General features: G+C 39.0%; 1 protein-coding gene across 1 annotated transcript in view; it reads right to left on the bottom strand.

Moving 5' to 3' along the window:
- ATG7 (autophagy related 7) overlaps positions 1 to 23,106 on the bottom strand; it is a 174,241-nt gene that overhangs the window by 100,237 nt on the left and 50,898 nt on the right. Inside the window, exon 13 of the mRNA XM_008585559.1 lies at positions 17,833 to 17,908. Coding sequence (XP_008583781.1) covers positions 17,833 to 17,908 — 76 coding nt within the window. The remainder of the gene's footprint in view (positions 1 to 17,832; positions 17,909 to 23,106) is intronic.

Genomic DNA, 23,106 nt, shown 5'->3' with positions numbered 1-23,106 from the left:
ATTTATTTATTTATTTATTTATTTTTTTGTCTTTTTCCGTGCCGGGCAACGGATCGCACCCCTCAGTGTTGCCCCCGCGCCTCGCTCAGCCAGTGAGCGGGAACCGGTCTGTATGTGGGATCCGAACCCTCGGCGGGAGTGCCGCCGCGCTTCTCAAGTGGCGCACTAGCGCAGTGCACCACCGGGCCGGCCCTCGAAGTAATTTTTTAAATGTCCTTATCAACATGGTAACATGATTTCAGTGTAACCCAAGATCAAATGAGTGTTTGGTAGAAATGTAGATTAGGTAATTGGGATAAATTAGATAAACTCAATCTTAATCTTTGAAAATGTGAATAGCTTTTAGTTTCCTAAATCTGAGGAATGTGGGACCATTTCATAATCCAGTACCTGAGGCACAATCAGGGTCATAAATTTGTTATTCAGGGCACCCAAACAGGAGACATCAAAATGGCAGAAAAGACTTTAACGGCATGTCATAAATGGGAATGCTGATACCCTCATGAGTTTTGGAAGTTATAGGCTTTAAAGAATGCTCATAGTGTGCCTGCTCTATATACACCCTAATTACTCATATTAAATTTAATTAGAAAAAACCTATCATATTTAGCATATTTTCCATTAAAGTGTTCTTTAACACGGACTACATGTTAATGTTTCCACGTTTCATAAAAAGGTTTCATCATTCTATTCTCTCTCATATAGTACTATCAAGTTCTCTTTATGTTATGAGAAGAACATTGGTAATTTTCTCTGCTAAACCATCTTATGATTGGAAGTGGGGCGGTAAAGCTGAGAGAAAGGGAGAGTATACACCCTGTTAGGAGCAGAAAGGAAGACAGAAAAAGGAGAGGAAGGAAAGAGAAAACAAAAATAACCACCGCAAAAGCACGGGTGGTAAGGAATAGAAGAAAAAGGAGACACAGTGAGTAGATGGGCTGAGCAAGATTCGACACACCATTGTTTGGCGCCCCCAGACAGCTCTCTACTAGGAAGCTGTGACTCACTTACCCAGGAAATGAGGCACGATAAGATGTGAATGAGGACTTTCAAATCCACCAAGTTGATATCAGAAGTCCAAAACTTAACCAAAGTAATTCTAGTTTTAGGTAATTTAAAAGAGTAAACCCTTCTCAAACCAATTGCAACAGATTCCTAACGGGCACCTCCACAGGTGGACGCTCTCCCTTACGTTTAATGCAACGCTCTACTGGAGATTAACTTTCCTAATACACAGCTCTGAAGCTACTTTATCAGCATCCTAGCGCCGACTGAATAATACAAAAACCTCCTTACACTAGCACTCAAGGTCTCCCCTGATCTCGGTCCAACCTGCCTTCCCAATTATCTCTTGGATCTAATATTTTCACAGGCTCTGTACAACTGCTAAGCTGAACTACAACTTTCCACCCAAAGACATTCTTGATTTTCTGGTTTTGCCTCATGCTAAATTCGATTGACTCAGAACTCTTTCTTTTGTTAACAGCTACAATTTCTAAGTCCTTATCTCTCTTAAAAGCCACTCAGCTCAAACACACCTCTTTCATTAGTCCTCAATTTACCTACCATTCCAAACTAGAAATAATGTCTCCATCCTCTGAAGTCCTTTGTTTGATCTTCATGTCCAAAATATCTTCCATAATCATTTCTTTTAAAAATTAATAACAGGTTTATTGAGATATAATTCATGTACCGAAATACTCATCTTTTTAAAGTGTACAATTCAGGGATTTTAGTATATTCAGAGTTGTGCAACCATCATCACTATCTAATTTCAGAATATTTTCATCAACCCCCAAAAGAAACCCAGAACCCAAAAGCAATTAGTTTTCATTCTACTCTTTTCTCAGGCCCTGGCAACCACTAATCTACTTTCTATTTCTATTGATTTACCTATTCTGCTTATTTCCTATAAATGGAATCATACACAACTGGCTTCTTTCACGTAGCATAATATTTTTGTCCACATTGTATCATCATATATCAGTACTTCATTCCTTTTTATTGCCAAATAACATTCAATGTTATGGTTATGCCACATTTGTTTATCCATTCATCAGTAGATGCCCATTTCTCCTGGGAATATACCTAGGAGTGGAATTATTCGGTCATATGGTAACTCTCCATTTAACGTCTTGAGGAACTGCCAAACTTTTCTGAAGTGACCGCACCATATTACCATCCCACTTAGCCAGGTATGAGGGTTCAAATTTCTCCACCTCCTTGTCAATACTTGTCATTTTCTTTTTGATTATAGCTGAAGGAAATCAGAATGTGTCACCCCAAAATATGCCTCTTTGACATAAATATTTTTGAGCTAAAGACAATTAAGCAGCAGCAAACAGAGGAAGAGCTCTCTCTATTCCCCACCCCACTTTTCCACCTAAAGACAGGATATGAATTCTCCTTTACTGGTGACAACTCTTATCTGCTCAGAGATGGCACCAGAAGACTCTGCAAACAAATCTTTATCCATTAGTTTTCTCACGTATACATACACGCACACGTGTGTGCATGTATATATATATATATATATATATATATGTATGTGTATATATATATGTGTATATATATGTATGTGTGTGTGTATATATACACACACACACACACACACACACACACACACACACACACACACACACACACACCCTTCCCATAGTTTCCCACCTCTGGAAGCCTAAAACTGCTTTCCTTTGTCTTGTCACTTCCCTAAAATTTACTGTTCTTTGTTGAAGGTGATATACAAGCCAGAGTTCTAAGCCACAGCTTTGAGTTATTGTTCATCAAGTTTTCTTCTGCGTGATATGCACAGCGTGTGTTAGTAAACTTGGTTTTCTCTTGTTAATCTGTCCTTGTTACAAGGGTTTGTCCCAACTACAAACTTATGAGGATTGAGAAGAAATTATGTTTGCTTCCAATATAGCCACCCTAGTGAGTGTGAAGTAGTCCCTCAGTGTGGTTTTGATTTGCATTTCTCTAATTACTAGTAATGTCAAGCACCTTTCCATGTGCTACTTGACCATATGTCTTTTTTAGAGAAATGTGAATTCAAATCCTTTGCCAAGTTTTAAATTGGGCTATTTATCTTTTTATGGTTGAATTGTAAGTCCTTTATATGCTCTGTATATAAGTTTCTTATCAGATATAATTTGCAAATATTTTCTCCCATTCTATGGTTTGTCTTTTTGCTTTTGCAAAGCACAAAAGTTTTTATTTTGCTTAAGTCCTAGTTATCTATTTTTTCTTCTGTTGCTTGTTTTTCTGGTGTCATATATAGGAAACATTATCTAACACAAGGTCATAAAGACTTATGATGTTTTCTTCTAGGAGTTTTACAGTTTTAGGTCTAACATTTATATCTATGATCTATTTTCAAGTTAATTTTTGTATATGGTATGACATAAGAATCTAAATTCATTCTTTTGCATGTGGAAATCTATTTGTTTAGAAGACCATTCTCTCCCTATTGAACTGTTATCGGTTGGCCACAGATAGAAGGGTTCATTTCCGGATTCATTCTATTGCACTGATCTATACATTTACCCATATGCAAGTACTACACCGTCTTGACTATAGGAGCTTTACAGTAAGCTTGAAACTTACTGAAAGTGTGAGCTCTCCAGCTTTTCCCAAAATTGTTTTGGTTATTCTGGGTCTCTTGAATTTCAATATTAGTTTTAGGATCAGCCTGTGTGCTATAATTACTTTAAAAGCTTTTTAAAACTTACCTTGCTTTTAGAGGATAAGACACAGGTTGAACTATCTCTATTTACCCATAGCACAGTGATTTGGTCAGGCATACTCAAATTATGAAGAGAATGAACAAGTACAATACATACAACCCAAAGCCTGCAAAATTATTCACTTCTGAACTATACAGAGAAAACACATCCCACATAAGCCACAAGAAAAACTCTAACTTACTGCCATTCACATTTTCCAGGCAATTTGAAGCTCTTCCCCATTATCGATGCTTTAATTCACCAATATTACAAATGTACTGAGTTTCTACAACATGCTCTGTATTCCCTCAATCCTACAAGAAATGCATAAATTTTAAAGAGCTACTTGAAATTTTTACACCTACTTAGACATGCCTAGAAATCCCAGAGCGTCTAAGATCCAGGTACCTATTGCAAAAGTCCTAATAAATATATTCACACCGAGTTAGAGAGGCTAGGCCCAAACTCACAAAGAAGCTAAAAAAAAAAACTTGTCCCTTGCTTGGGTGGAGAAAAATTCACCATGACCTTCTACTCAGAAGTGTGCAAAGTATATGAAGCAATATGCTTGTTCAGTGTTTTTCTAAACATGCCTCATTACAAGAATCTCCTGGAACTTGACTCAAAAGGTCTGGGATAAGTTCTGAGAATCTGTATGTTTAAAAAGAGCCCAGGTGATTCTCATCAGGCAAGCATGTGACACACGAGGCTTTCAGTTACTAACCTTATTTACATCTTCCTGTGGTTTGCTCTATACCACTCAACATCACCTGTTGGCTGTCAGAAAACGAATGGAAGCACTTAGCCAGCCTTTAATTCTTCCAGCATTTTATAAAAATAGCACCATCACACCGCTAATTTAGCTTTTTTTTTTGGCATCTAGCCAGTACAGGATCAAACCCTGGACCTTGTTGTAATGAGCACCACACTCTAACCAACTGAGCTAACCAGCCAGCCCTATATTAATATTTAAATTAAGAGACTTTACAAAGTGATATCAAAGTAATTTCTCCATCCACACAGGACTAAAGCCTCTTAAGACAGCTCAAGGTAAATTCTCTAACTTTGGGACTGCACACAGCTTAATCTCAACTCTTGTTTTATTACTAATATTTGCTGTCAATCTCTCCTTATAGTAGGGGAGGTATGAAACAACTTTTAAAAATTTAACTCTCTATTTTTAAAAAAATTATTTAAATATTTAACTTTCTTTTAAAGAATATACCAAATATTGTTTTCTTTCTGCCTGCTCCCCACAGAGGGGAAAAACTGCCAATTTCTTTCTTTCTCTTACACGCACACATACCCCTAGCTTTGTGGTAAGAAGGATTCTTTAGAGGGGCCAAACTTTGCCTGCCTCCCTGCACATTTTATTTATTTTAAAAATTTACATTGTTTTTTCACTCTTATACAGAAAAGCATAAAGAAGAAATAACAGTGGCCCACATAGTAATCAAATCAGTGGTTGCTTGGGGCTGAAGGTGGGGATGTGAACTGGCAGAAAGCACAAGGGAACTTTTTAGGGCGATGGAAATGTTCTATGTCTCATTTGTGGTGGTGGTGATGGTTATATGTAAGTCTATACACTTGTCAAAACTTATTAAAATGTATATTAAATATACACCTAAAATGGGTACATTTTACTGTATATAAATTATGACTTGAAAAAGATGATTTTAAAAAATGGTTTATAATCTTGATTAATGTTTTCAAAACAATGCAGAAAGATACAAAATAAAATGTGTAAGTTCTACTTCCCCCAATCCCTCTTCTCCAAAACAATCGACATTAGTGTCCTTTGTAGCCTTGCAGGAAAAAAAAATTTATGCTTAAACTAGCTACAATATGCGTATCTTTGCTACCCCCTGAATATACTTAACCCATCTCGGAATGACAGTGCCTAGAAGAAACACAATTACCTATATGGTTTCTTAGCTCCTGTTCCACTCATCACTCCCAAGCCCCCAAAGGGCAAAGCAGCTCGAGTTAAAATCCGTGTTGTCAAACGTGAGGCACTTGGTTGTATCTGAGCTTGGTAAACAGGGCCTTAGAAGACAGGACACACTGCCCTCACCACAAAGAGTGAAAACTGAGCAGACATAATGCAAAAAGCATCAGAACAGGGCCTTTAAATGGTCATTTGGCCTTGCTTCCAGGCTGTTCCCAGCAGGACAGCAATGAGGGCCTGCAGAATTCATTAGGCACACCTGTTCATGTTTAATTAGTGTGCGGTCCTAATGCTCTCAGGCAGGAACACCTGTTTGGGCTGAGGTGTGTGTGTGCTGGGGACAAGGTGTCAAGGGTCCTTTTAGAAACATAACTAGTATTGGTGGGGGCACAAAATTCAAAGATGAAAGACCAGGATTTAGTCTGTGTTACCTTGAGGAGTTATGCACTTTGTCCCATATGATGCCACCAAGAAGCCTTTTTTCATAGACCAAAGCACTGGTTCTCAAACGCATAATGGCCCTGGAGGTTTTCACTTGGTGGCTCTGGGATGGGCTGGGAAATGTGTACTTTGAAATGGTTCCCGAGGTGATTTTGATGGAAGACCAGCTATGGGAATCTCTGCATTAGGTCATCTTCCGATTTGAGCCTAAATGACTCCAGTTCTACATTCTCCATGCAGCAGCCAAATCTTACCATATCATGACTCATCATTCAATGGCTTCCCAACTGCCCCTAGGTTGAAAGTCCACATTTTTTAAATGGTCTTGGCAGTCCTGCCTCCTTCACTACACTATGCTCCCCAACTCCGTCTCACTGGTACACTGGCCTTTCAGCTCTTCAAACTCACTGAGCACCCTTCTCACCTTTCCTTTCTGCCTTCTCCCTTCCACATAAACAACTGCTCCCTCCTAAGCTTAGAGGCTGTGCAGGAGGGCAAGTTCTAGAACGATGTGGAAAACGATGCCCTAGAGGAGGGAGAGATGGAGGAAAGCACCAGCATTGATCAAGTGCCATGCCTGTGTCTAGTACTGCTGTGTTTTCTCTCACGTCACATCTCACATTGGCCTCACTACCGTCCCTGATCTTCCCCTGTTCTCCAGATAAGGACATCAAGGCTCAGGGAAGTAACATGGCTTGTCCAAGGTTCCACAACAACCAAGTGGCAAAGCCAGGAACCTGAATTCTGTTCTTTCTAGCTCTAAAGCCTGGGGAAGAAAGAAAGAGGAGGCCAGAGGAATATTAAAACCAAACCAAACAAAAAAACACTTCCCCAAACAACTCACACTTAGATGGCTTAACACCTATCAGGTAAATTCAATTATCTTCAGTCAATTATACCCTGTTGGCTGCAAATAAATAGATCAGGACAGAAAGGGGCCCTTTCTTTTCTTGGCCACCCACCCCTGGTGATGTTTTCACCTAAACTGAGTAAAATCAGCTTCAGCTCCAAGCCGTCCTCATGAGTGGGAAGCCAAGATCCAATGCCCCCAAACAAACAGGCATTCTGAGAAGGCACAGTTGCGGCCACGGTTGGAACCTGCTGCTTTAACTTCACACCAGCTTCCAGCAGACCTGTCAATATTTCTAGAGCTTGGAGTGAGCATAAATAAAAACTAACTCCAAACTCCAGATCATTCTTGGATGTTAAAAAGAGTCTCAATCAAATTCAATGCCGAAATGGAGAGTTTAGCAATAGCAAAGCCCCAGGCACACCACACTGGTCTTTGTTTCAGATAACAGCTTCAGCTACTACCACTGACCCACCTCTCATTATTGAAGTAGAGTCACAAAGAGGCAGAAGAACTAAGCTGGAAATGAGCCAGCAATATCCTTAGCAAAATATTGCAGAATGGAGCTTATCTTCCCAACCATTCCCTATTAACTTATTGCTTCCAGAGTTTTGAGATTCTTTATAACTTCCTTTTTAGGAAAATAGGTAAGATTCCATTTTAATTAGAAGCGCAAGAGAAAGATAAAACCAACATTTACAAGTGTCTCTTATGCACCCAGAACTGTGCTAGTACTTAGTAAATGTAATGTAATTTAATCAGCACATGAATTCCAGGAGCTTATTATAATATTATCCCTATTTTACAGATATAAAACATAAGGTTCAGAGAAGGTAAGTAACCTGTCCAAGGTCACACAGTGACAAGTGGCAAGAGCTGCCTCAAATCCTTTTGTAAAATGTGATAATGAATGAACAGATAAACATGAAATTAAGAGGCAAAGCTGGAATTCTAATCAGATCTGTATGATCACAAAGCCTTCAGGCTGCCTTCCAAATGGGGACCTCCCAAACAGGACATCCTCCTCAGGTGAGGAAAACTCATGGGACAAAGTGGCATCCTTGAACTGACAAAGTTAGGCCCAACTCCTCTTGCGACAAAAGATGCAATCTGAGATACTTTTGAACTTTGACATTATCTATAATTTATTCTCCAGGGAAAGGGAAATCCCTTCTCTTCTTTTAGGGCCTCACAGAGGAAGCCCAGACATTGTCAGATCTTATACCCAGATCCCTTCTTGTATTCAGGGGCCTCCCCACTGGAGCGAGATTCCACCATATCTAATGGCTTAGGTACATCTACCACTTTAGATGACTCCAAAAACAAATGGAACTAAACACTAGGTGATCTTGTGCCAGTTACTTAGCTTTTCTGAATCTAAAACAGGTTGAGCATCTCTAACCCAAAAATCCGAAATCCTTCTTTGAGTGTCATCTCAGCACTCAAAAATTTCAGACTTTGAAGCATTTTGGATTTCAGACTTTTGGATTGGAAATGCTCAGCCTATAGTGCTTGGCAAAGAGTCAGTGTCTGGGAATTATCTGTTGAAGACATGGATGGATGGAGAGAGGGATGAAAAAGTCACAAACCACAACAGCTGATGTGGTGAAACATGTGGACTGCCCATTTCTCCTGCCATTTCCATTGTCATTAACCTGAGTGGTTTAGAACCAGGGAGCAAAGGAGATTGCTTTTCCTGGGCTGCATCTCAAGAAATACACTCTTACTGCTTATCATCTAAATCTCCCTTCTCAGCAGTCAGTCTGTCCATATCCCTAAAGACACACTGAGATAAGCATTCTGTGCACAGTAAAGAGACCTTATTAAAAGCTAAAGGCCTAAAGATAGCTGCACAGGCCAAATAAATAGCAGCCTAAACATGGCTAGAGACTCCAGCTCTATCTCAGCATTTGTCTCACTTAGAGATTTCCCAGGCCATGTCCCTCCCAGGGTCTTGCCCTAGTTTTGGCTTTGTTCTACTTTTCTAAAACTAATTAAAAGAATTCAAGAGTCAGAGGGAACCATGGGGTTGGCAAGTCCAAACCCAGAAGAAGGGCATACACATTCAGGGTCTTTTTTCATCAGTACTTTTTTTTTTTTTCCTTTTTGTCTTTTTTACTGACCGGCAACAGGATCGCAACCCTCGGTGTTGCGCCCGCACCATGCTCAGCCAGTGAGCAGGAACCGGTCTCCACATGGGATCCGAACCCTCGTTGGGAGCGCCGCCGCGCTCCCAAGCGGTGCACTGTCCAGTGCGCCACCGGGCTGGCCCTCATCAGTACTTTAGTACCAAGAGTACATTCACCCAAAGACAAAAAATGTGAAGAGGCCCAAGAGCTGCTAGGCCCAGGCACCCCAAGGCAACGTGGGACTCCCAGCCCAGGCCAGCATGTGCCACCCAGTGAGAGGCCCCCAGAGAGGCCTGAGAGCTGCTGGGCCCACGTGCCCCAAGGCATCTGTGCTGGAGCAGGTAGGCGCCACCATGGGACTCCCAGCCCAGGCCAGTGCGTGCCACCTACAGAGAGGCCCCCAGAGAGGCCTGAGTACTGCTGGGCCCACACAGCCCGGGGCCAGAGCAGGTAGGTGCTAATACAGAACTCCCAGCCCAGTCCAGTGCATGCCACCCAGAGAGGTCCTAAAGCCCCCAGGCCCACAGGACTCCGAACCACCCACATTGGAACAGGTAGGTGCTGCTTCAGGACTTCCAGTCCAGGCCAGTCTCTGTGGGCCCAGAGAGGTCCGAGCCTCCCACCCACAAGCACCGAGGCAGCCGTGCCAAATTGGCAGTCCCTGCAGGATCCTAGCCAGACATTAGGGTCGAATGAGTGGACTGTGAAATCCCCTGCCACAATGACTAAACACCAAAGGAAAGATACCAGAAATATGAAAAATCAAGAAAGTACAACACCAGCAAAGGGTAATAATAACTCTGAAGCTCTAGATCCTATAGAATAGGAAGTCCTCGAAATGACTGACAAGGAATTTCGAGCAACAATTCTAAGGAAACCAAACGAGATACAAGAAAACTCAGTTAGACAACATAATGAAATGAGAAAAAGTATACAGGACCTGAAAGAAGAAATGTACAAAGAAATCAATGCCCTGAAAAGAATGTAGCAAAGCTTGCGGAGCTGAAGAATTCATTCAACGAAATAAAAAACACAACAGAGAGTTTAACCAGCAGGCTAGAACAAGCAGAAGAGAGAATTTCTGACCTTGAAGATAGGCTGTTTGAAATAACACAGGCAGACAAAAAAAAAAAAAAAAAAAAAAGAATTAAAAACACTGAAAAAAATCTAAGAGAGATAACAGACAACCTTAAGTGCTCAAAAATCCGAATCATGGGTATTTTAGAAGGGGAGGCAAAAGGAAATGGGATTGAAAACAAATTCAACGAAATAATAGCAGAAAACTTCCCAGGTATAGGGAAGATCTTCAGATTCAGGAGGCTCAAAGATCGCCAAACATATTCAACCCAAAAAGGTCCTTTCCAAGACATGTTATAGTCAAAGTGGCAAACTCAAAGCCAAAGAGAGAATCTTAAAAGCTGCAAGAGAGAAGCATCAAATCACCTATAAGGCAGCCCCAATCAGACTAACATCAGACTTTTCATCACAAACCCTAAAAGCCAGAAAAAGAATGGGATAATATATTCAAAATACTAAAAGACAAAGACTGCCAGCCAAGAATACTTTACCCAGCAAGGCTATCCTTCCGAAATGAAAGACAAATAGTATATTTCTCAGACAAACAAAAACTGCAGGAGTTCACTACCACATGACCAGCCTTACAAGAAATTCTCAAGGGAGTACTGGGTTTGGTACCTGAAAAACAACCACCACTGCCATAAATACTCAAGAAAAAACAAAACCCACTAGTAAAATAAAAATGCTAACAATAAAGAGAAAAAAGTTTATCTACCACCCCAAGAAACCAACAAATACAGAAGACAAACAGTAAATCAGAAAAAAAGGAACAAAAGATACTTTAGACATCCAAACAAAAATCAATAAAATGCTAGTAATAAATCAACACCTTTCAATAACAACTCTTAATGTAAAAGAATTAAATTCCCCACTCAAAAGACACAGAATGACTGACTGGATTAAAAAGATGGACCCAACTATATGCCACCTTTCAAGAGACTCACCTCACCAGTAAAGACACACATAGACTAACAGTGAAAGGATGGAGAAAGATATACCATGAAAATAGAAATGAAAAACGATCTGGAGTAGCTATTCTTATATCAGATAAAATAGACTTTAAACCAAAAACCATAAATAGAGATAAAGAAGGCCACTATATAATGATAAAAGGATTTATTCATCAAGAAGATATAACAATCATAAATATATATGCACCCAACATCGGAGCAGCCAGATTTATAAAGCAAACTCTATTAGACCTAAAGAATGAGATAGACACTAATACCATAATAGCAGGGGACCTGAACACTCCACTCTCAATATTGGACAGATCATCTAGGTAAAGAATCAGCAGAGAAACACAAGATCTAAACAAAACTTTAGACCAATTGAACTTGGCAGATATCTACAGAACATTCCATCCAACAAACTCAGAATATTCATTCTTCTCATCAGCAGATGGAACATTCTCCAGGATAGATCACATATTAGGTCACAAATCAAGTCTCAACAAATTCAAAAAATCGGGAAACATTCTCCAGGATAGATCACATATTAGGTCACAAATCAAGTCTCAACAAATTCAAAAAATCGGGATTATTCCATGTGTTTTTTCAGACCACAATGGGTTAAAATTAGAAACCAATAACAAACGAAACTCTGGAAACTATACAAACACATGGAAATTAAACAGCATTCTACTTAATGACATATGGGTCCAAGAAGAAATTAAACAGGAAATCAAAAAATGTATTGAAACTAATGAAAATAATGATACATCATACCAAAACCTGTGGGATACTGCAAAAGCAGTACTAAGGGGTAAATTTATCACATTAAATTCTTACTTCAGAAGAATGGAAAGATGGCAAGTAAACAACCTAACACTTCACCTTAAAGAACTAAAAAAACAAGAACAATCCAAACCCAAAGTTAGTAGACGGAAATAGATAATTAAGACTAGAGCAGAACTTAATGAAATAGAAATCCAAAAAATGACACAAAAGATCAATGAATCAAAAAGTTGGCTTTTTCAAAAGATAAATAAAATTGACAAACTATTAGCAAGACTAACTTAAAAAAGGAGAGAGAAGATTCAAATAACAAAAATTAGAAATGAAAAGGGTGATATTACAACTGATACCTCAGACATACAAGAAATCATTAGAGACTACTATAAACAACTATATGCAAATAAATTTGAAAATCTGGAGGAAATGGATAAATTTTTGGACACAAACAAACTACCAAAACTGAGCCAAGAAGATACAGAAAATCTAAACAGACCAATAACAATAAAAGAGATTGAAGCTCTTATCAGAAGGCTCCCAACAAAGAAAAGCCCAGGACCAGATGGGTTCACTGCAGAATTCTACCAAACCTTCAAAGAGGAACTGATACCAAATCTCTACAAACTATTCCAAAAGATTGAAACAGGGGCAATTCTCCCACACTCATTCTATGAAGCAAACATCACCCAGATACCAAAACCAAAAAAAGATACAACAAAAAAAGAAAACTACAGGGCAATATCCTTGATGAATATAGATGCAAAAATCCTCAATAAAATACTAGCTAACAGAATACAGCAATGCATACACAAAATTATACACTATGATCAAGTGGGATTCATCCCAGGGATGCAAAGTTGGTTCAACATATGCAAGTCAATAAATGTGACACACCACATCAATAAAATCAAATACAAAGACCATATGATCATCTCTATAGACGCTGAAAAACCATTTGACAAAATTCAACATTCGTTCATGATAAAGACTCTCTATAAGTTAGGTACAGATAGGAAGTATCTCAACATAAATAAAGCCATATATGATAAGCCCACTGCCAATATCATCCTGAATGGAAAAAAGCTGAAAGTTTTTCCCTTAAGAACAGGAACTAGACACAGATGCCCACTCTCACCACTCCTATTCAACACAGTGTTGGAAGTACTAGCCAGAGCAATCAGAGAAGAGAAGGAAATAAAGGGTATCCAGATGGGAAAAGATGAAGTCGAATTGTCCCTGTTTGCAGATGATATGATCCTATATATTGAACAGCCTAAAACCTCTACAAAAAAAACTCTTATTAGAGTTGATAAATGATTTCAGCAAAGTAGCAGGATACAAAATCAACACACAAACATCAATTGCATTTCTATACTCCAACAGTGAACATGCAGAAAAAAGAAATCATGAAAGCTAGCCTCAGAAAAAGAAATCAAAAAAGCTAGCCCATTTACAATAGCCACCAAAAAAATAAAATACTTAGGAATAAAGTTAATCAAGGATGTCAAAAATCTCTACAAACAGAACTACAAACCACTGTTGAGAGAAATTAACGAGGACACAAGAAGATGGAAAGATATCCCATACTCTTGGATTGGAAGAATTAACATTGTGAAAATGTCCATACTACCCAAAGTGATCTACAAATTCAATGCAATCCCCATCAAAATTCCAATGACATTTTTCTCTGAAAGTGAAAAAACTATCCAGACATTTATATGGAATAACAAAAGACCACAAATAGCCAAAGCAATTCTGAGGAAAAAAAAATAAAGCTGGAGGCATAACACTATACTACAAAGCTATAATAACCAAAACAGCATGGTACTGGCATAAAAACAGATATACAGATCAATGGAATAGAAGAGAGAATCCAGAAATCAACCCATACACCTACAGCCATCTGATCTTTGACAAAGGCACCAAGTCTACACACTGGGGAAGAGACTGCCTCTTCAGCAAATGGTGCTGGGAAGACTGGATATCCATATGCAGGAGAATGAAACTAGACCCTTACTTCTCACCATATACCAAAATCAACTCAAAATGGATTAAAGAATTAAATATACACCCTGAAATAATAAAACTCCTTATCGAAAACATAGGGGAAACACTCCAGGAAGTAGGATTGGGTACAGACTTCATGAATACGACCCTAAAAGCACAGGCAACCAAAGGAAAAATAAACAAAGGGGATTATATCAAATTAAAAAGCTCCTGCACAGCAAAAGAAACAATTAACAGAGTTAAAAGATAACGAACAGAGTGGTAGAAAATATTTGCAAAATATAGATCTAACAAAAGATTAATATCCAGGATATACAAGGAACTGATGGGTGGGAGGGAGGAGGATGGAGGGAGGAATCGGTAAAGGGACACGAAAATTAACTACATTGTATATTGATAAAATAAAATTAAAAAAAAAAAAGAAAGAAACTGTTTAGACTGCTCGCCGTCACAAAATCTTCAGACATTTCAAGACTGGTAACAATAAAAGGAATTTTGAAGCTCAAAAAAATGTGAACTGCTTGGGATTAGAAACAGGATTGCCACATCAACGACGTTGGTATTTCGATGACTGATGCAGTATCACCTTGTTTTTATCATGGTCTGAGGATGTCCACCCATATGGCTATTAATTTCTGCCACATTCGGGATCTCTCACCAGCCTGCAAACCAACTTCCTAGAGATTTCGGGAGTGGCCTGTACATTTTATAACTCCTGTACTGTGCCTCCCACCAAAGAACTAGAAAAAGAATCGGGCCTTGCAGAGCTCAGCCACTACTCCAGAAGCCAGGAAAAGACAACTTTTTTTTAAAATAAAATATTTCAGGTGATGGGAAGTAGAAACCTACAATGAAAAAGGTCTCTCTCAAAGCCAGACCCCAAAGATTCTATACTTTATGATTTTATTTATTGAAATCAACCAAGTTTCCCATGGTATTAAGAGTCAAGAGATGCTTACCTCTATGTAGGAAGGAGACAATAATAATTGGAGGAAGCATGAGGAGGGCTTTGGGGACAGCTCAATAACATTTTATTTTGATCTGTGTGCTGGGTATAGGAGTGTGTTCATTTTGTGATAATTCATCAAGTTGTGCACTTAATATTTACGTGATCATATGTATTTTATGCATCAATAAAATGATGTTTTGAAAATCACTCTCTTTACAGACAGAAAGTAGTTTATACTTATTGCCGCCGGCTTGCAGAATCTAATCTATGCACATCGGGCCAGAGACTTAAAAAAAAACCAAGAAACCCGTAAGCTTATTTTCTCACCTTAAATGGTTTTTCATGGTTTTCAAATTCAATAAGAGGTTTCTTTAGGCAGGATTTCATTGAATTTTGGGGCCTAATCAAGCCTTTTATGCACTTGGCCAATCTCTGGATGGGCCAGATTCTGCCTGTGGTCCCAGAGAGAGAACAACTAAGTAATCCTCAGGCCTCCCAGGTCTGACACAGAGGAGAACAGAGACTCAGAGAGCACAGGAAAAGTTAAGGAACTTTCTCCAAATTACACAATGAGTTGCTGGTGGGGGCCTTGTGATTCTCAGTCCAAGGACTATCACTTTTCCACTACATCTCATTCCACAGGGGCCAATTAATAAACATTCTCCTTTGGGGAACTGAGAAAAATGAGCCCAGAGAACCACACTGGTCATTCTCCACATACAAAGTACACAAAGGGGTTTACCAAGTTCCTCTCCAACAGGAAATCATTTGTCTTGGGAGCCAGGAAGAGGAGGAGGTAAGTGCTGAGTCTGCACCAGGGTCTTGCAACACAGCCCAGTGTTTTTGTGGAAACGATGTTCCCCTAATCAAAACACAGTTGCACAAATGGACTCACCCCACTTGAGAAAAAAAAGTTGTTTAAAGCCTATAAATGGGGACCACACAACCCTGATTAATTTTTAAAGTTCTTTCTCCACTGTCTTTTTTAGAAAGTAGCTAAAAATAAAGGCTGGAAACTTGAAATAATGTAAGCAAGTAATCACAACACACACACTGGGCTCTTCCCATATATGGCCACATTATTCTTCAGTCTTTGAAAAGGCCAAATGAAGAGGTGGCCAACGACCAAAATAATCCTTCAGACATTTGAAAACGAGGAGAAAGAACTAGAAGAGTTGGTGAATGACAAACAATTGCAAGGCTCAATGGGGATAAATGACACTGAGAGGGATTAGTTGCCATAGTACTTTAAAAACACGGGCACATGCATTTTGACACTGGCCCCCTTCCATAAAGAAGACTGTTGTGCCCTCTGGCCTCAGCAGTGAGAAAACTACAACTGCAGTAATTTAACATAAAGGACTTAAAGAAGAAAACCAGTGCAGGGACATGACTGAAAATTTAATTAAGGCCCTTTTCAGCATAAAATCTGTAAAGGAGATGAGGGCACATCTCAAGGTCGGAAGAAAGGGGTGGAGACGTGTGAAAGATTTGAATGAGACACAAGAGTATAAATAGCAGAGGTCAGCTCTGGAGGCCAGCTTCCTTATGATAGATGGCTATTAGAGTGTCCACTGGGTCCTACTTGAAATGTTTCTGTACAGAAGATTAACACATTCGTATCTAACAAATGCCACCTTGTATGAGGCACAAGGGAAGTCATATTTTCACAGTATTTTGTGGCTTACAAGGCTTATGTCAGACATAATCCTGGACACCAGGTAAAGCACCTGCTTTTACTGATATGAAAACTGAGGCTCAGTGAGGTTAAGTGACCTAAAACAAGTTCTGTTATGGGTGGCTTAGTGCAAGAGGACTAGAGTAGTGACTGGAAGCTAAATCTCCCAACATGCAGGCCAGGGCTCTTTTCATTCATAAAACCTTTGAAACAGCACTGGCCAGAGTGCCGAGTTTAGGTTTGGATTGCACCTCATCCACTAACTCCCTCTGTGACTATGGACAAGTCATTTCCCCTCTTCTGATTCTCATCCTCAACTGAAAAAGACAGGGCTGTCCTAGACAACAGGAGGTGGGCAGTGGGAGGAAGAAGGAAACAAGTGCGAACTGAGTTAGTCACTGTGCTTTCCGCACTCCTCTGTGAGCCTGTCCTTGCAAATTCCCAGATGAGACTGATGGGCATGATCACCACTTCAGCCTTCGTGTCACAGGCTGAAATATATGCACAGAACCTAGAGAAATGATATCCAAAAGGTAAGACTGGGAAACCGCTTCATTCCTCCAAAAAGACAGTCATGAAAACTACTAAAGAGGCAACGTGAATTCTCAATTTTCATTCTACTGCTTTTTTCTTTTTCACTCCCTAAGGGAGGGGCCTTCCTTATGATGTTTCAGATTCTTTCCCTGTAAAGACACCCTGCATTTTGGTGGCAATCCATGCTTCTAATGGTTTTCCCATGCTTGCCCATAAAGACTTTCTATTTGGGTAGGAGGTCAATAATAATAACAGCAACAAAAATAGCAGCCATCCTTTACTGAGGGCCTACAATATATATTATTGCTGAGCCCTTTCTACCTATCATCCCTAATCTCTACAACTACTAGATGAGGTCATTATTATTTTCTCCATTTTACAGATAAGAAAACTAAGGCTCAGAGAAGCGTAGTGACTTGGCCAAGGAAGGCCATCTTAATAACTTCAGGGCTGGGATTTAAAGTGTTGTCTGGCTGATTCTAAAGCCTGTTCTTTCTTTTACTACTCCATTATGAAGCCTCTAGTCAGCATGCTAAATGCATCAGACTCTGGGTAATGCTGCTTGTTCGTGATTTTTCCTCACCTCCATCCCACAGAATGGAATGAATACCTTCCAAGTGGTCACAAAGCTCTCCCAGCTGGAGGACAAACAGGGTGGACATGAGGTGGGCTGGGCTGCTGGAATGGTAAAATGACCCCACATGCTTTCCCCTGCACCAAAGGGATCAGGACCAGAATTGTGATCTCATTTCCAAATCACTAACCTGGTGAGGCACAAGCCCAAGAGAGGTTGGCGGCTCATTCATTCGGTCATCACTGCTGCTGGCAATGGCATAGCCCCTGGGGAAAGGAAACAATTAGAGCTGCTCATTTAATCAGAATTTATGTTTAACACATGTGAGGGGGCTGGCCAGTGAGCTCAGCTGGTTAGAGTGCAACCTTGTAACACTAAGGTCACGGGTTCGGATCCCTCTATGGGCCAGCTGTGAAAAAAAAACCACATGTGAAGATGATCTGGAGAACATCCACGTAAGATTTATAGGGACAACCAAAATGCCCCTTACTGAGCAGCACAAGCTAGCAGAGAACTAATTTCCCTGGGAGGGAAGGCAAGACGAATAATAAAAACGCACAGTTTGGAGTCAGAAAGACCAAAGCTTGTGAACACAGGCAAGGTGCTTAAAGTTCTCTGTGCTTCAGGTCTATCATCTACAAAACAGGAATAAGGGGTTTGTGATGAATACATTAGGAATATGTTAGATAAATGGCCAAGTGCAATGTTTGGCACACAATAAGTCAATAAATGTTAATTCCCTTACTCTGAGATAGACTTGTAAAATGCAACAGCACATTTTTGCATTGAAATTTGAAGTGGAACACTTTCTAACCTTGGGAGGAAGGAGAAATAAAAGTGAGGAGTTAACTGGTCAGGAAAACTATCACACTCCTCCCTGAACAACAGTGTGATGCTTAGTTATATCACAGAAGAGATGCAATGCAGGACCTGGTGTATAACCTAAGACCAGGGCAAACATGGTAGATAGAGGGTCGGTATCAAGGAAACACAGCATCACCTCTCAAAGATTTTATCCCAAATACTTCCTGTCAGGAGGGACAATAACCTTAAATGGCAGGACAGCTAAGGTGGATGACAAACATAAGAGAAGACAAAAAAACGCTGCTTATTTTTCATTTAACCCCAGAGCATTTATACTAGTTACATATGCTACCAAAACTGCACAGAGGCCATCTTTTCAACTGCATAGAAAAGCTCTAAGTCACAATAAATAGGATATTTGTGTTAATTTGCTTATTGACTTTCTGAGAACTGGAAAAATAAATCTTTCAAACATTTGATTCTCTCCTGCCATATTACAAACAGCATAGCATAGTGATGGAGTTTGGAGCTACACTGGCTGAGCTAAATCCCGGCTTTTCTATTTACTAGCTATGTGAATTTTATCAACTTTTTCTCTCTCTGTCTCAATTTCCCCACCAAAATTGAAATTAACAATAATAGTTCTATTTGCAAAATATGCATCTGACAAGGGGTTAATATATAGAATATACAAACAGCTCAGACAACTTTACAGCAAAAAACCAAATAATCCAATTAAAAAATGGGCAAAGGAGCTAAACAGACATTTCTCAAAGGAAGACATCCAAATGGCCAACAGTTATATGAAAAAATGCTCAGCATCACCAATCATCAGGGAAATGCAAGTCAAAACCACTCTGAGATATCACCTCACCCCAATCAGACTGGATATTATAAAAAAGACAGAGAACAACAAATGCTGGTGAGGATGTAGAGAGAGACGAACTTTCCTGCACTGTTGGTGGGACTGTAAATTAGTACAAGCTATTATGGAGAACAGTATTGGAGGTTCCTTAAACAACTACAGATAGAACTTCCATATGATCCAGCAATCCCACTACTGGAGATATACCCAGAGGATTGGAAAACATCAGGTTGAAGGGATACCAGCACTCCCATGTTTATTGAGGCTCTATTTACAATAGCTAGTTGATGGAACCAACCTGAATGTCCATCGACGGATGACTGGATAAGGAAATTGTGGTATATGTACACAATGGAATACTACTCAGCCATAAAAAAGAATGAAATTCTATTCTTTGCAAAAACATGGATGAGCCTCGAGGAAATTATCTTAAGTAAAACAGCCCAGGTACAGAAAGAGAAATACTGCATGTTCTCACTCACAATTGGGAGCTGAATCCATAAATAAACAAATGAACAATAAAGAGAGACAGAGAGAAAGAAAGAAACAACAATCACAGTAATATGTTGAACTTTTAGAAAATTAGAGGTGGAAAAGGGGAGGGGAGGGAGAGAGGGAGGGGAGACTAACAAGGAATTGGTCAACGGACACAAAGAATGATTGCATATTGTAATGATGAATAAGCTAACTATACTGATCTAACTATCACACATTCCACACAATTACTGAATATCAACGTTGTACCCCACATGCATGCATAAAAATAAATAAATAATAGTTCTTTCTTAATAGGTTTGCTATGAGATTAAATGAGCTAATATTTGTGAAGTTAGAACAGTGCCTAGTGCAAAGTAAGCCCTATATAAGTGTTTGAAAAATAAACCACAGCATATTTTTCATATAGTCATATGTAAATATCTGCTTGACTTCAATCTGGCTTGACTATCTGACATTCGATAGCATAGTCTTAGCTAGGTATTGAGAAAAATCTTAAATTGTTATAATTTTTCTTTTCTCTTTTCTTCCTTTCCTTTCTCTTCTTTCTTTTTAAAAAATTACTAACTCTATTTTAAAAATTAATTTTTGTCTCACTTCTATTTAATAGAAGAAAAATTCATTCTATTGTATAAGTCATAAAGTAAGGTTTCCTTGCTTGGAGAAGATAGAGTGTCCAGACCACAATTGTGCTAATTTTGTATCTAGACTATAACATATATACAATGTGTTAAACATATAGACTATTAAAAGGCCCAAGGTCAAGTTAAATCAAAAACACCAGTCCACTAATTTTCTTCTTCTCACATGCAAGCCAAATATACTACGAGTGCTTAATAAATTAAAAAATATTTTAAAAATTGGTGTGGTACTTGTAAACTAGGTGTCAGAACTAACTCTCTCATTGAGAATAAATAGAAAAGCTAGACGAAGTATAAAACCTTTTGTTTGAAAGCATCAAAGAGCTACCAAAGTAGGGAAGAATTATAGAGCCCAGATCTGTGAAAGGAGAGAAGCACATAAAGGTAAACCAGGCATCTGCAAGGAGGGCTTATCCCCATAAAGAGATTGCCAGCCTCCAAACGCAGTGGCCATAGGGTCAGAAGCCGAACAGTGATACTGACAGACTCATGGGGCTACAGGCAAAAACTGGAGTTTGAGGTCTGCCAATAAGGAGGAACCATGAAAAATACCCCAGGCTTTGGGTTGGAATCACCAGGGGCTACATCCTTAAAGTAAGAGTGAGCCAGAAATAGACCAGCCCTAATTGGATTAAGGGGTTCTAGGACTACACTTAGCCTGGCAGTTTGCCAGAAGGAAATATTAATCACATCGTCTGTATAATTTTTCATATGTAATGTTCAGTACTCAATCGAAAGTAACCAAACATATTCAAGGAGTTGGAGAAATGTAAATACTAACTGGATATGTGATGATATTAAGAAATTGCCTTTATGCTATGGAAAATGTCACATTTAGTCATCTTGGATCCCACTCACTTGGTAACATTGTTTTACCCCCTTCCTTCTTCCAAGCACCTTTTGATTTCTCTTGTTTCTGAGAACAGTAAACCTGTTCATCTATTGTAGAGTAACCCTGTGACTCAATATTACCATAGTGAGATGTCATTTTGTGCTATTTTGAACAATTAAAGACTTTTTTGAAATTAAAAAAAAAAAGAAATTGCCTTTGTTTATATATGTAAAAATAGTAGAGATACACACTAAAAAGATACATTTTTATGAACGAAATGTTAGGTCTTAGATTTGTTTTAAAATAAGCCCAGTGGGAAGAGGAAAAAAATGTGAATAACTATAAATAAATGATGATTGGCCATGTGTTGGTAATCGTTGAAGCTGGGCAGTGAACAAAAGATGTATATGTAAATATGTATGTATATCTTCATGCATATATATTTGAATTTTCCATAATAAATTTTTATTTCTTAAAAAATCAGTTATATAAAGAAATAATATGTGACCAAAAGCCAAGAAAAACAATAGACAATAGGAACAGACCCATAGGAGATACAGATAATGGAGATATCTGATAAGGACTTAAAAAAAAACACGATTAAATGTTTTCAAGGAATCAAAAACACCAAAATCACAATTTCAGCAGAGAACAGGAAACATGTAAAACAAAACCAAATAGAAATTCTAGACCTGAAACTAATGAAATTAAAAACTCAATGGATGGTTTTAACACATATTAGTCACAGAAGAAGAGAGAATTGGTAAACTGGAAGATGAGCCAAAAGCAAATAGCCAGACTAAAGCAAGAAAAGTCAAAATGATTGAAAATACAGAAAAGACTATGAAAGACACACAGGTTGATTCTGACACATAACTGCAGTCTCAAAAGAAAAGGAGCAAGAGAGAATAGGGCAGAAGCAAAATTGTAAGGAAAATGTTACCAAAACTAAATGAATAAAATATATAACAATAATAACATCTTTTGGGGCTTAAAATATATTTAGCATTTTTAAAAATGAGTGTGCAGAAGACACTGCTGGTTGCCTACCCAATATCTATTCTCCTCTTATACCTTATTCCAATTTTAGTTAGAGAGGCAATGTGCCCATCCAAAAAGACTACATTTGTCAGTCTTCCTTGCAGCTAGGAGTGGCCATGTGATACCAGAGTTACAATCAATAGGTGAGCTCTTTAAAAGGGGGCAGACTGGGCTGGCCCCATGGCTCACTCGGGAGAGTGTGGCGCTGGTAGCACCAGGGCCGTGGGTTAGGATCCTGTATATGGATGTCCAGTGCGCTCACTGGCTGAGTGTGGTGCAGACCACACCGTGCCGAGGGTCGCGATCCCCTTACCGGTCAAAAAAAAAAGGGGGGGGGGCAGACTTAGCTGACCACAACTTTTACCCTTGGCCATTCCTTTAAGCAATAGAAGCAATACTGGAGGTAGATCAGCCTTCTTGTGACCACAAGGTGACAAGCCTCTGGAAGAAAGCTAAGAGTGGCTGAGTGAAAGATAAGAAGAAACTCAAATCCCTGATGGCATAGTGGATGGAGCCTTTGTACCAGCCCTGGGCTGCTTGCCTCTGAACAAGAATCTCTGTTACAATTGTATTCTGCTAAATACAATTTCTAACATACATGATTCATGTATTGCTTTATAAATGTTCAGGATTAAGAAGATAAAAACTTTCTAATAGAATAAAAGCATGAAGGTCCTAAGGCCCCTACAAATTTTTATTCTTCTTTACTAATGACAGTAAATGCTACCCAATATTGAGGGCTTATTAAGTGCAAAGGACTTGATAAGTGATCAACATAAATTATCT

This window comes from Galeopterus variegatus, unplaced genomic scaffold (assembly GCF_000696425.1).
Source record: "Galeopterus variegatus unplaced genomic scaffold, G_variegatus-3.0.2 Scaffold3618, whole genome shotgun sequence".
Taxonomy (NCBI): Eukaryota; Metazoa; Chordata; class Mammalia; order Dermoptera; family Cynocephalidae; genus Galeopterus; species Galeopterus variegatus.
This window is presented reverse-complemented; position numbering and strand designations above follow the sequence as displayed.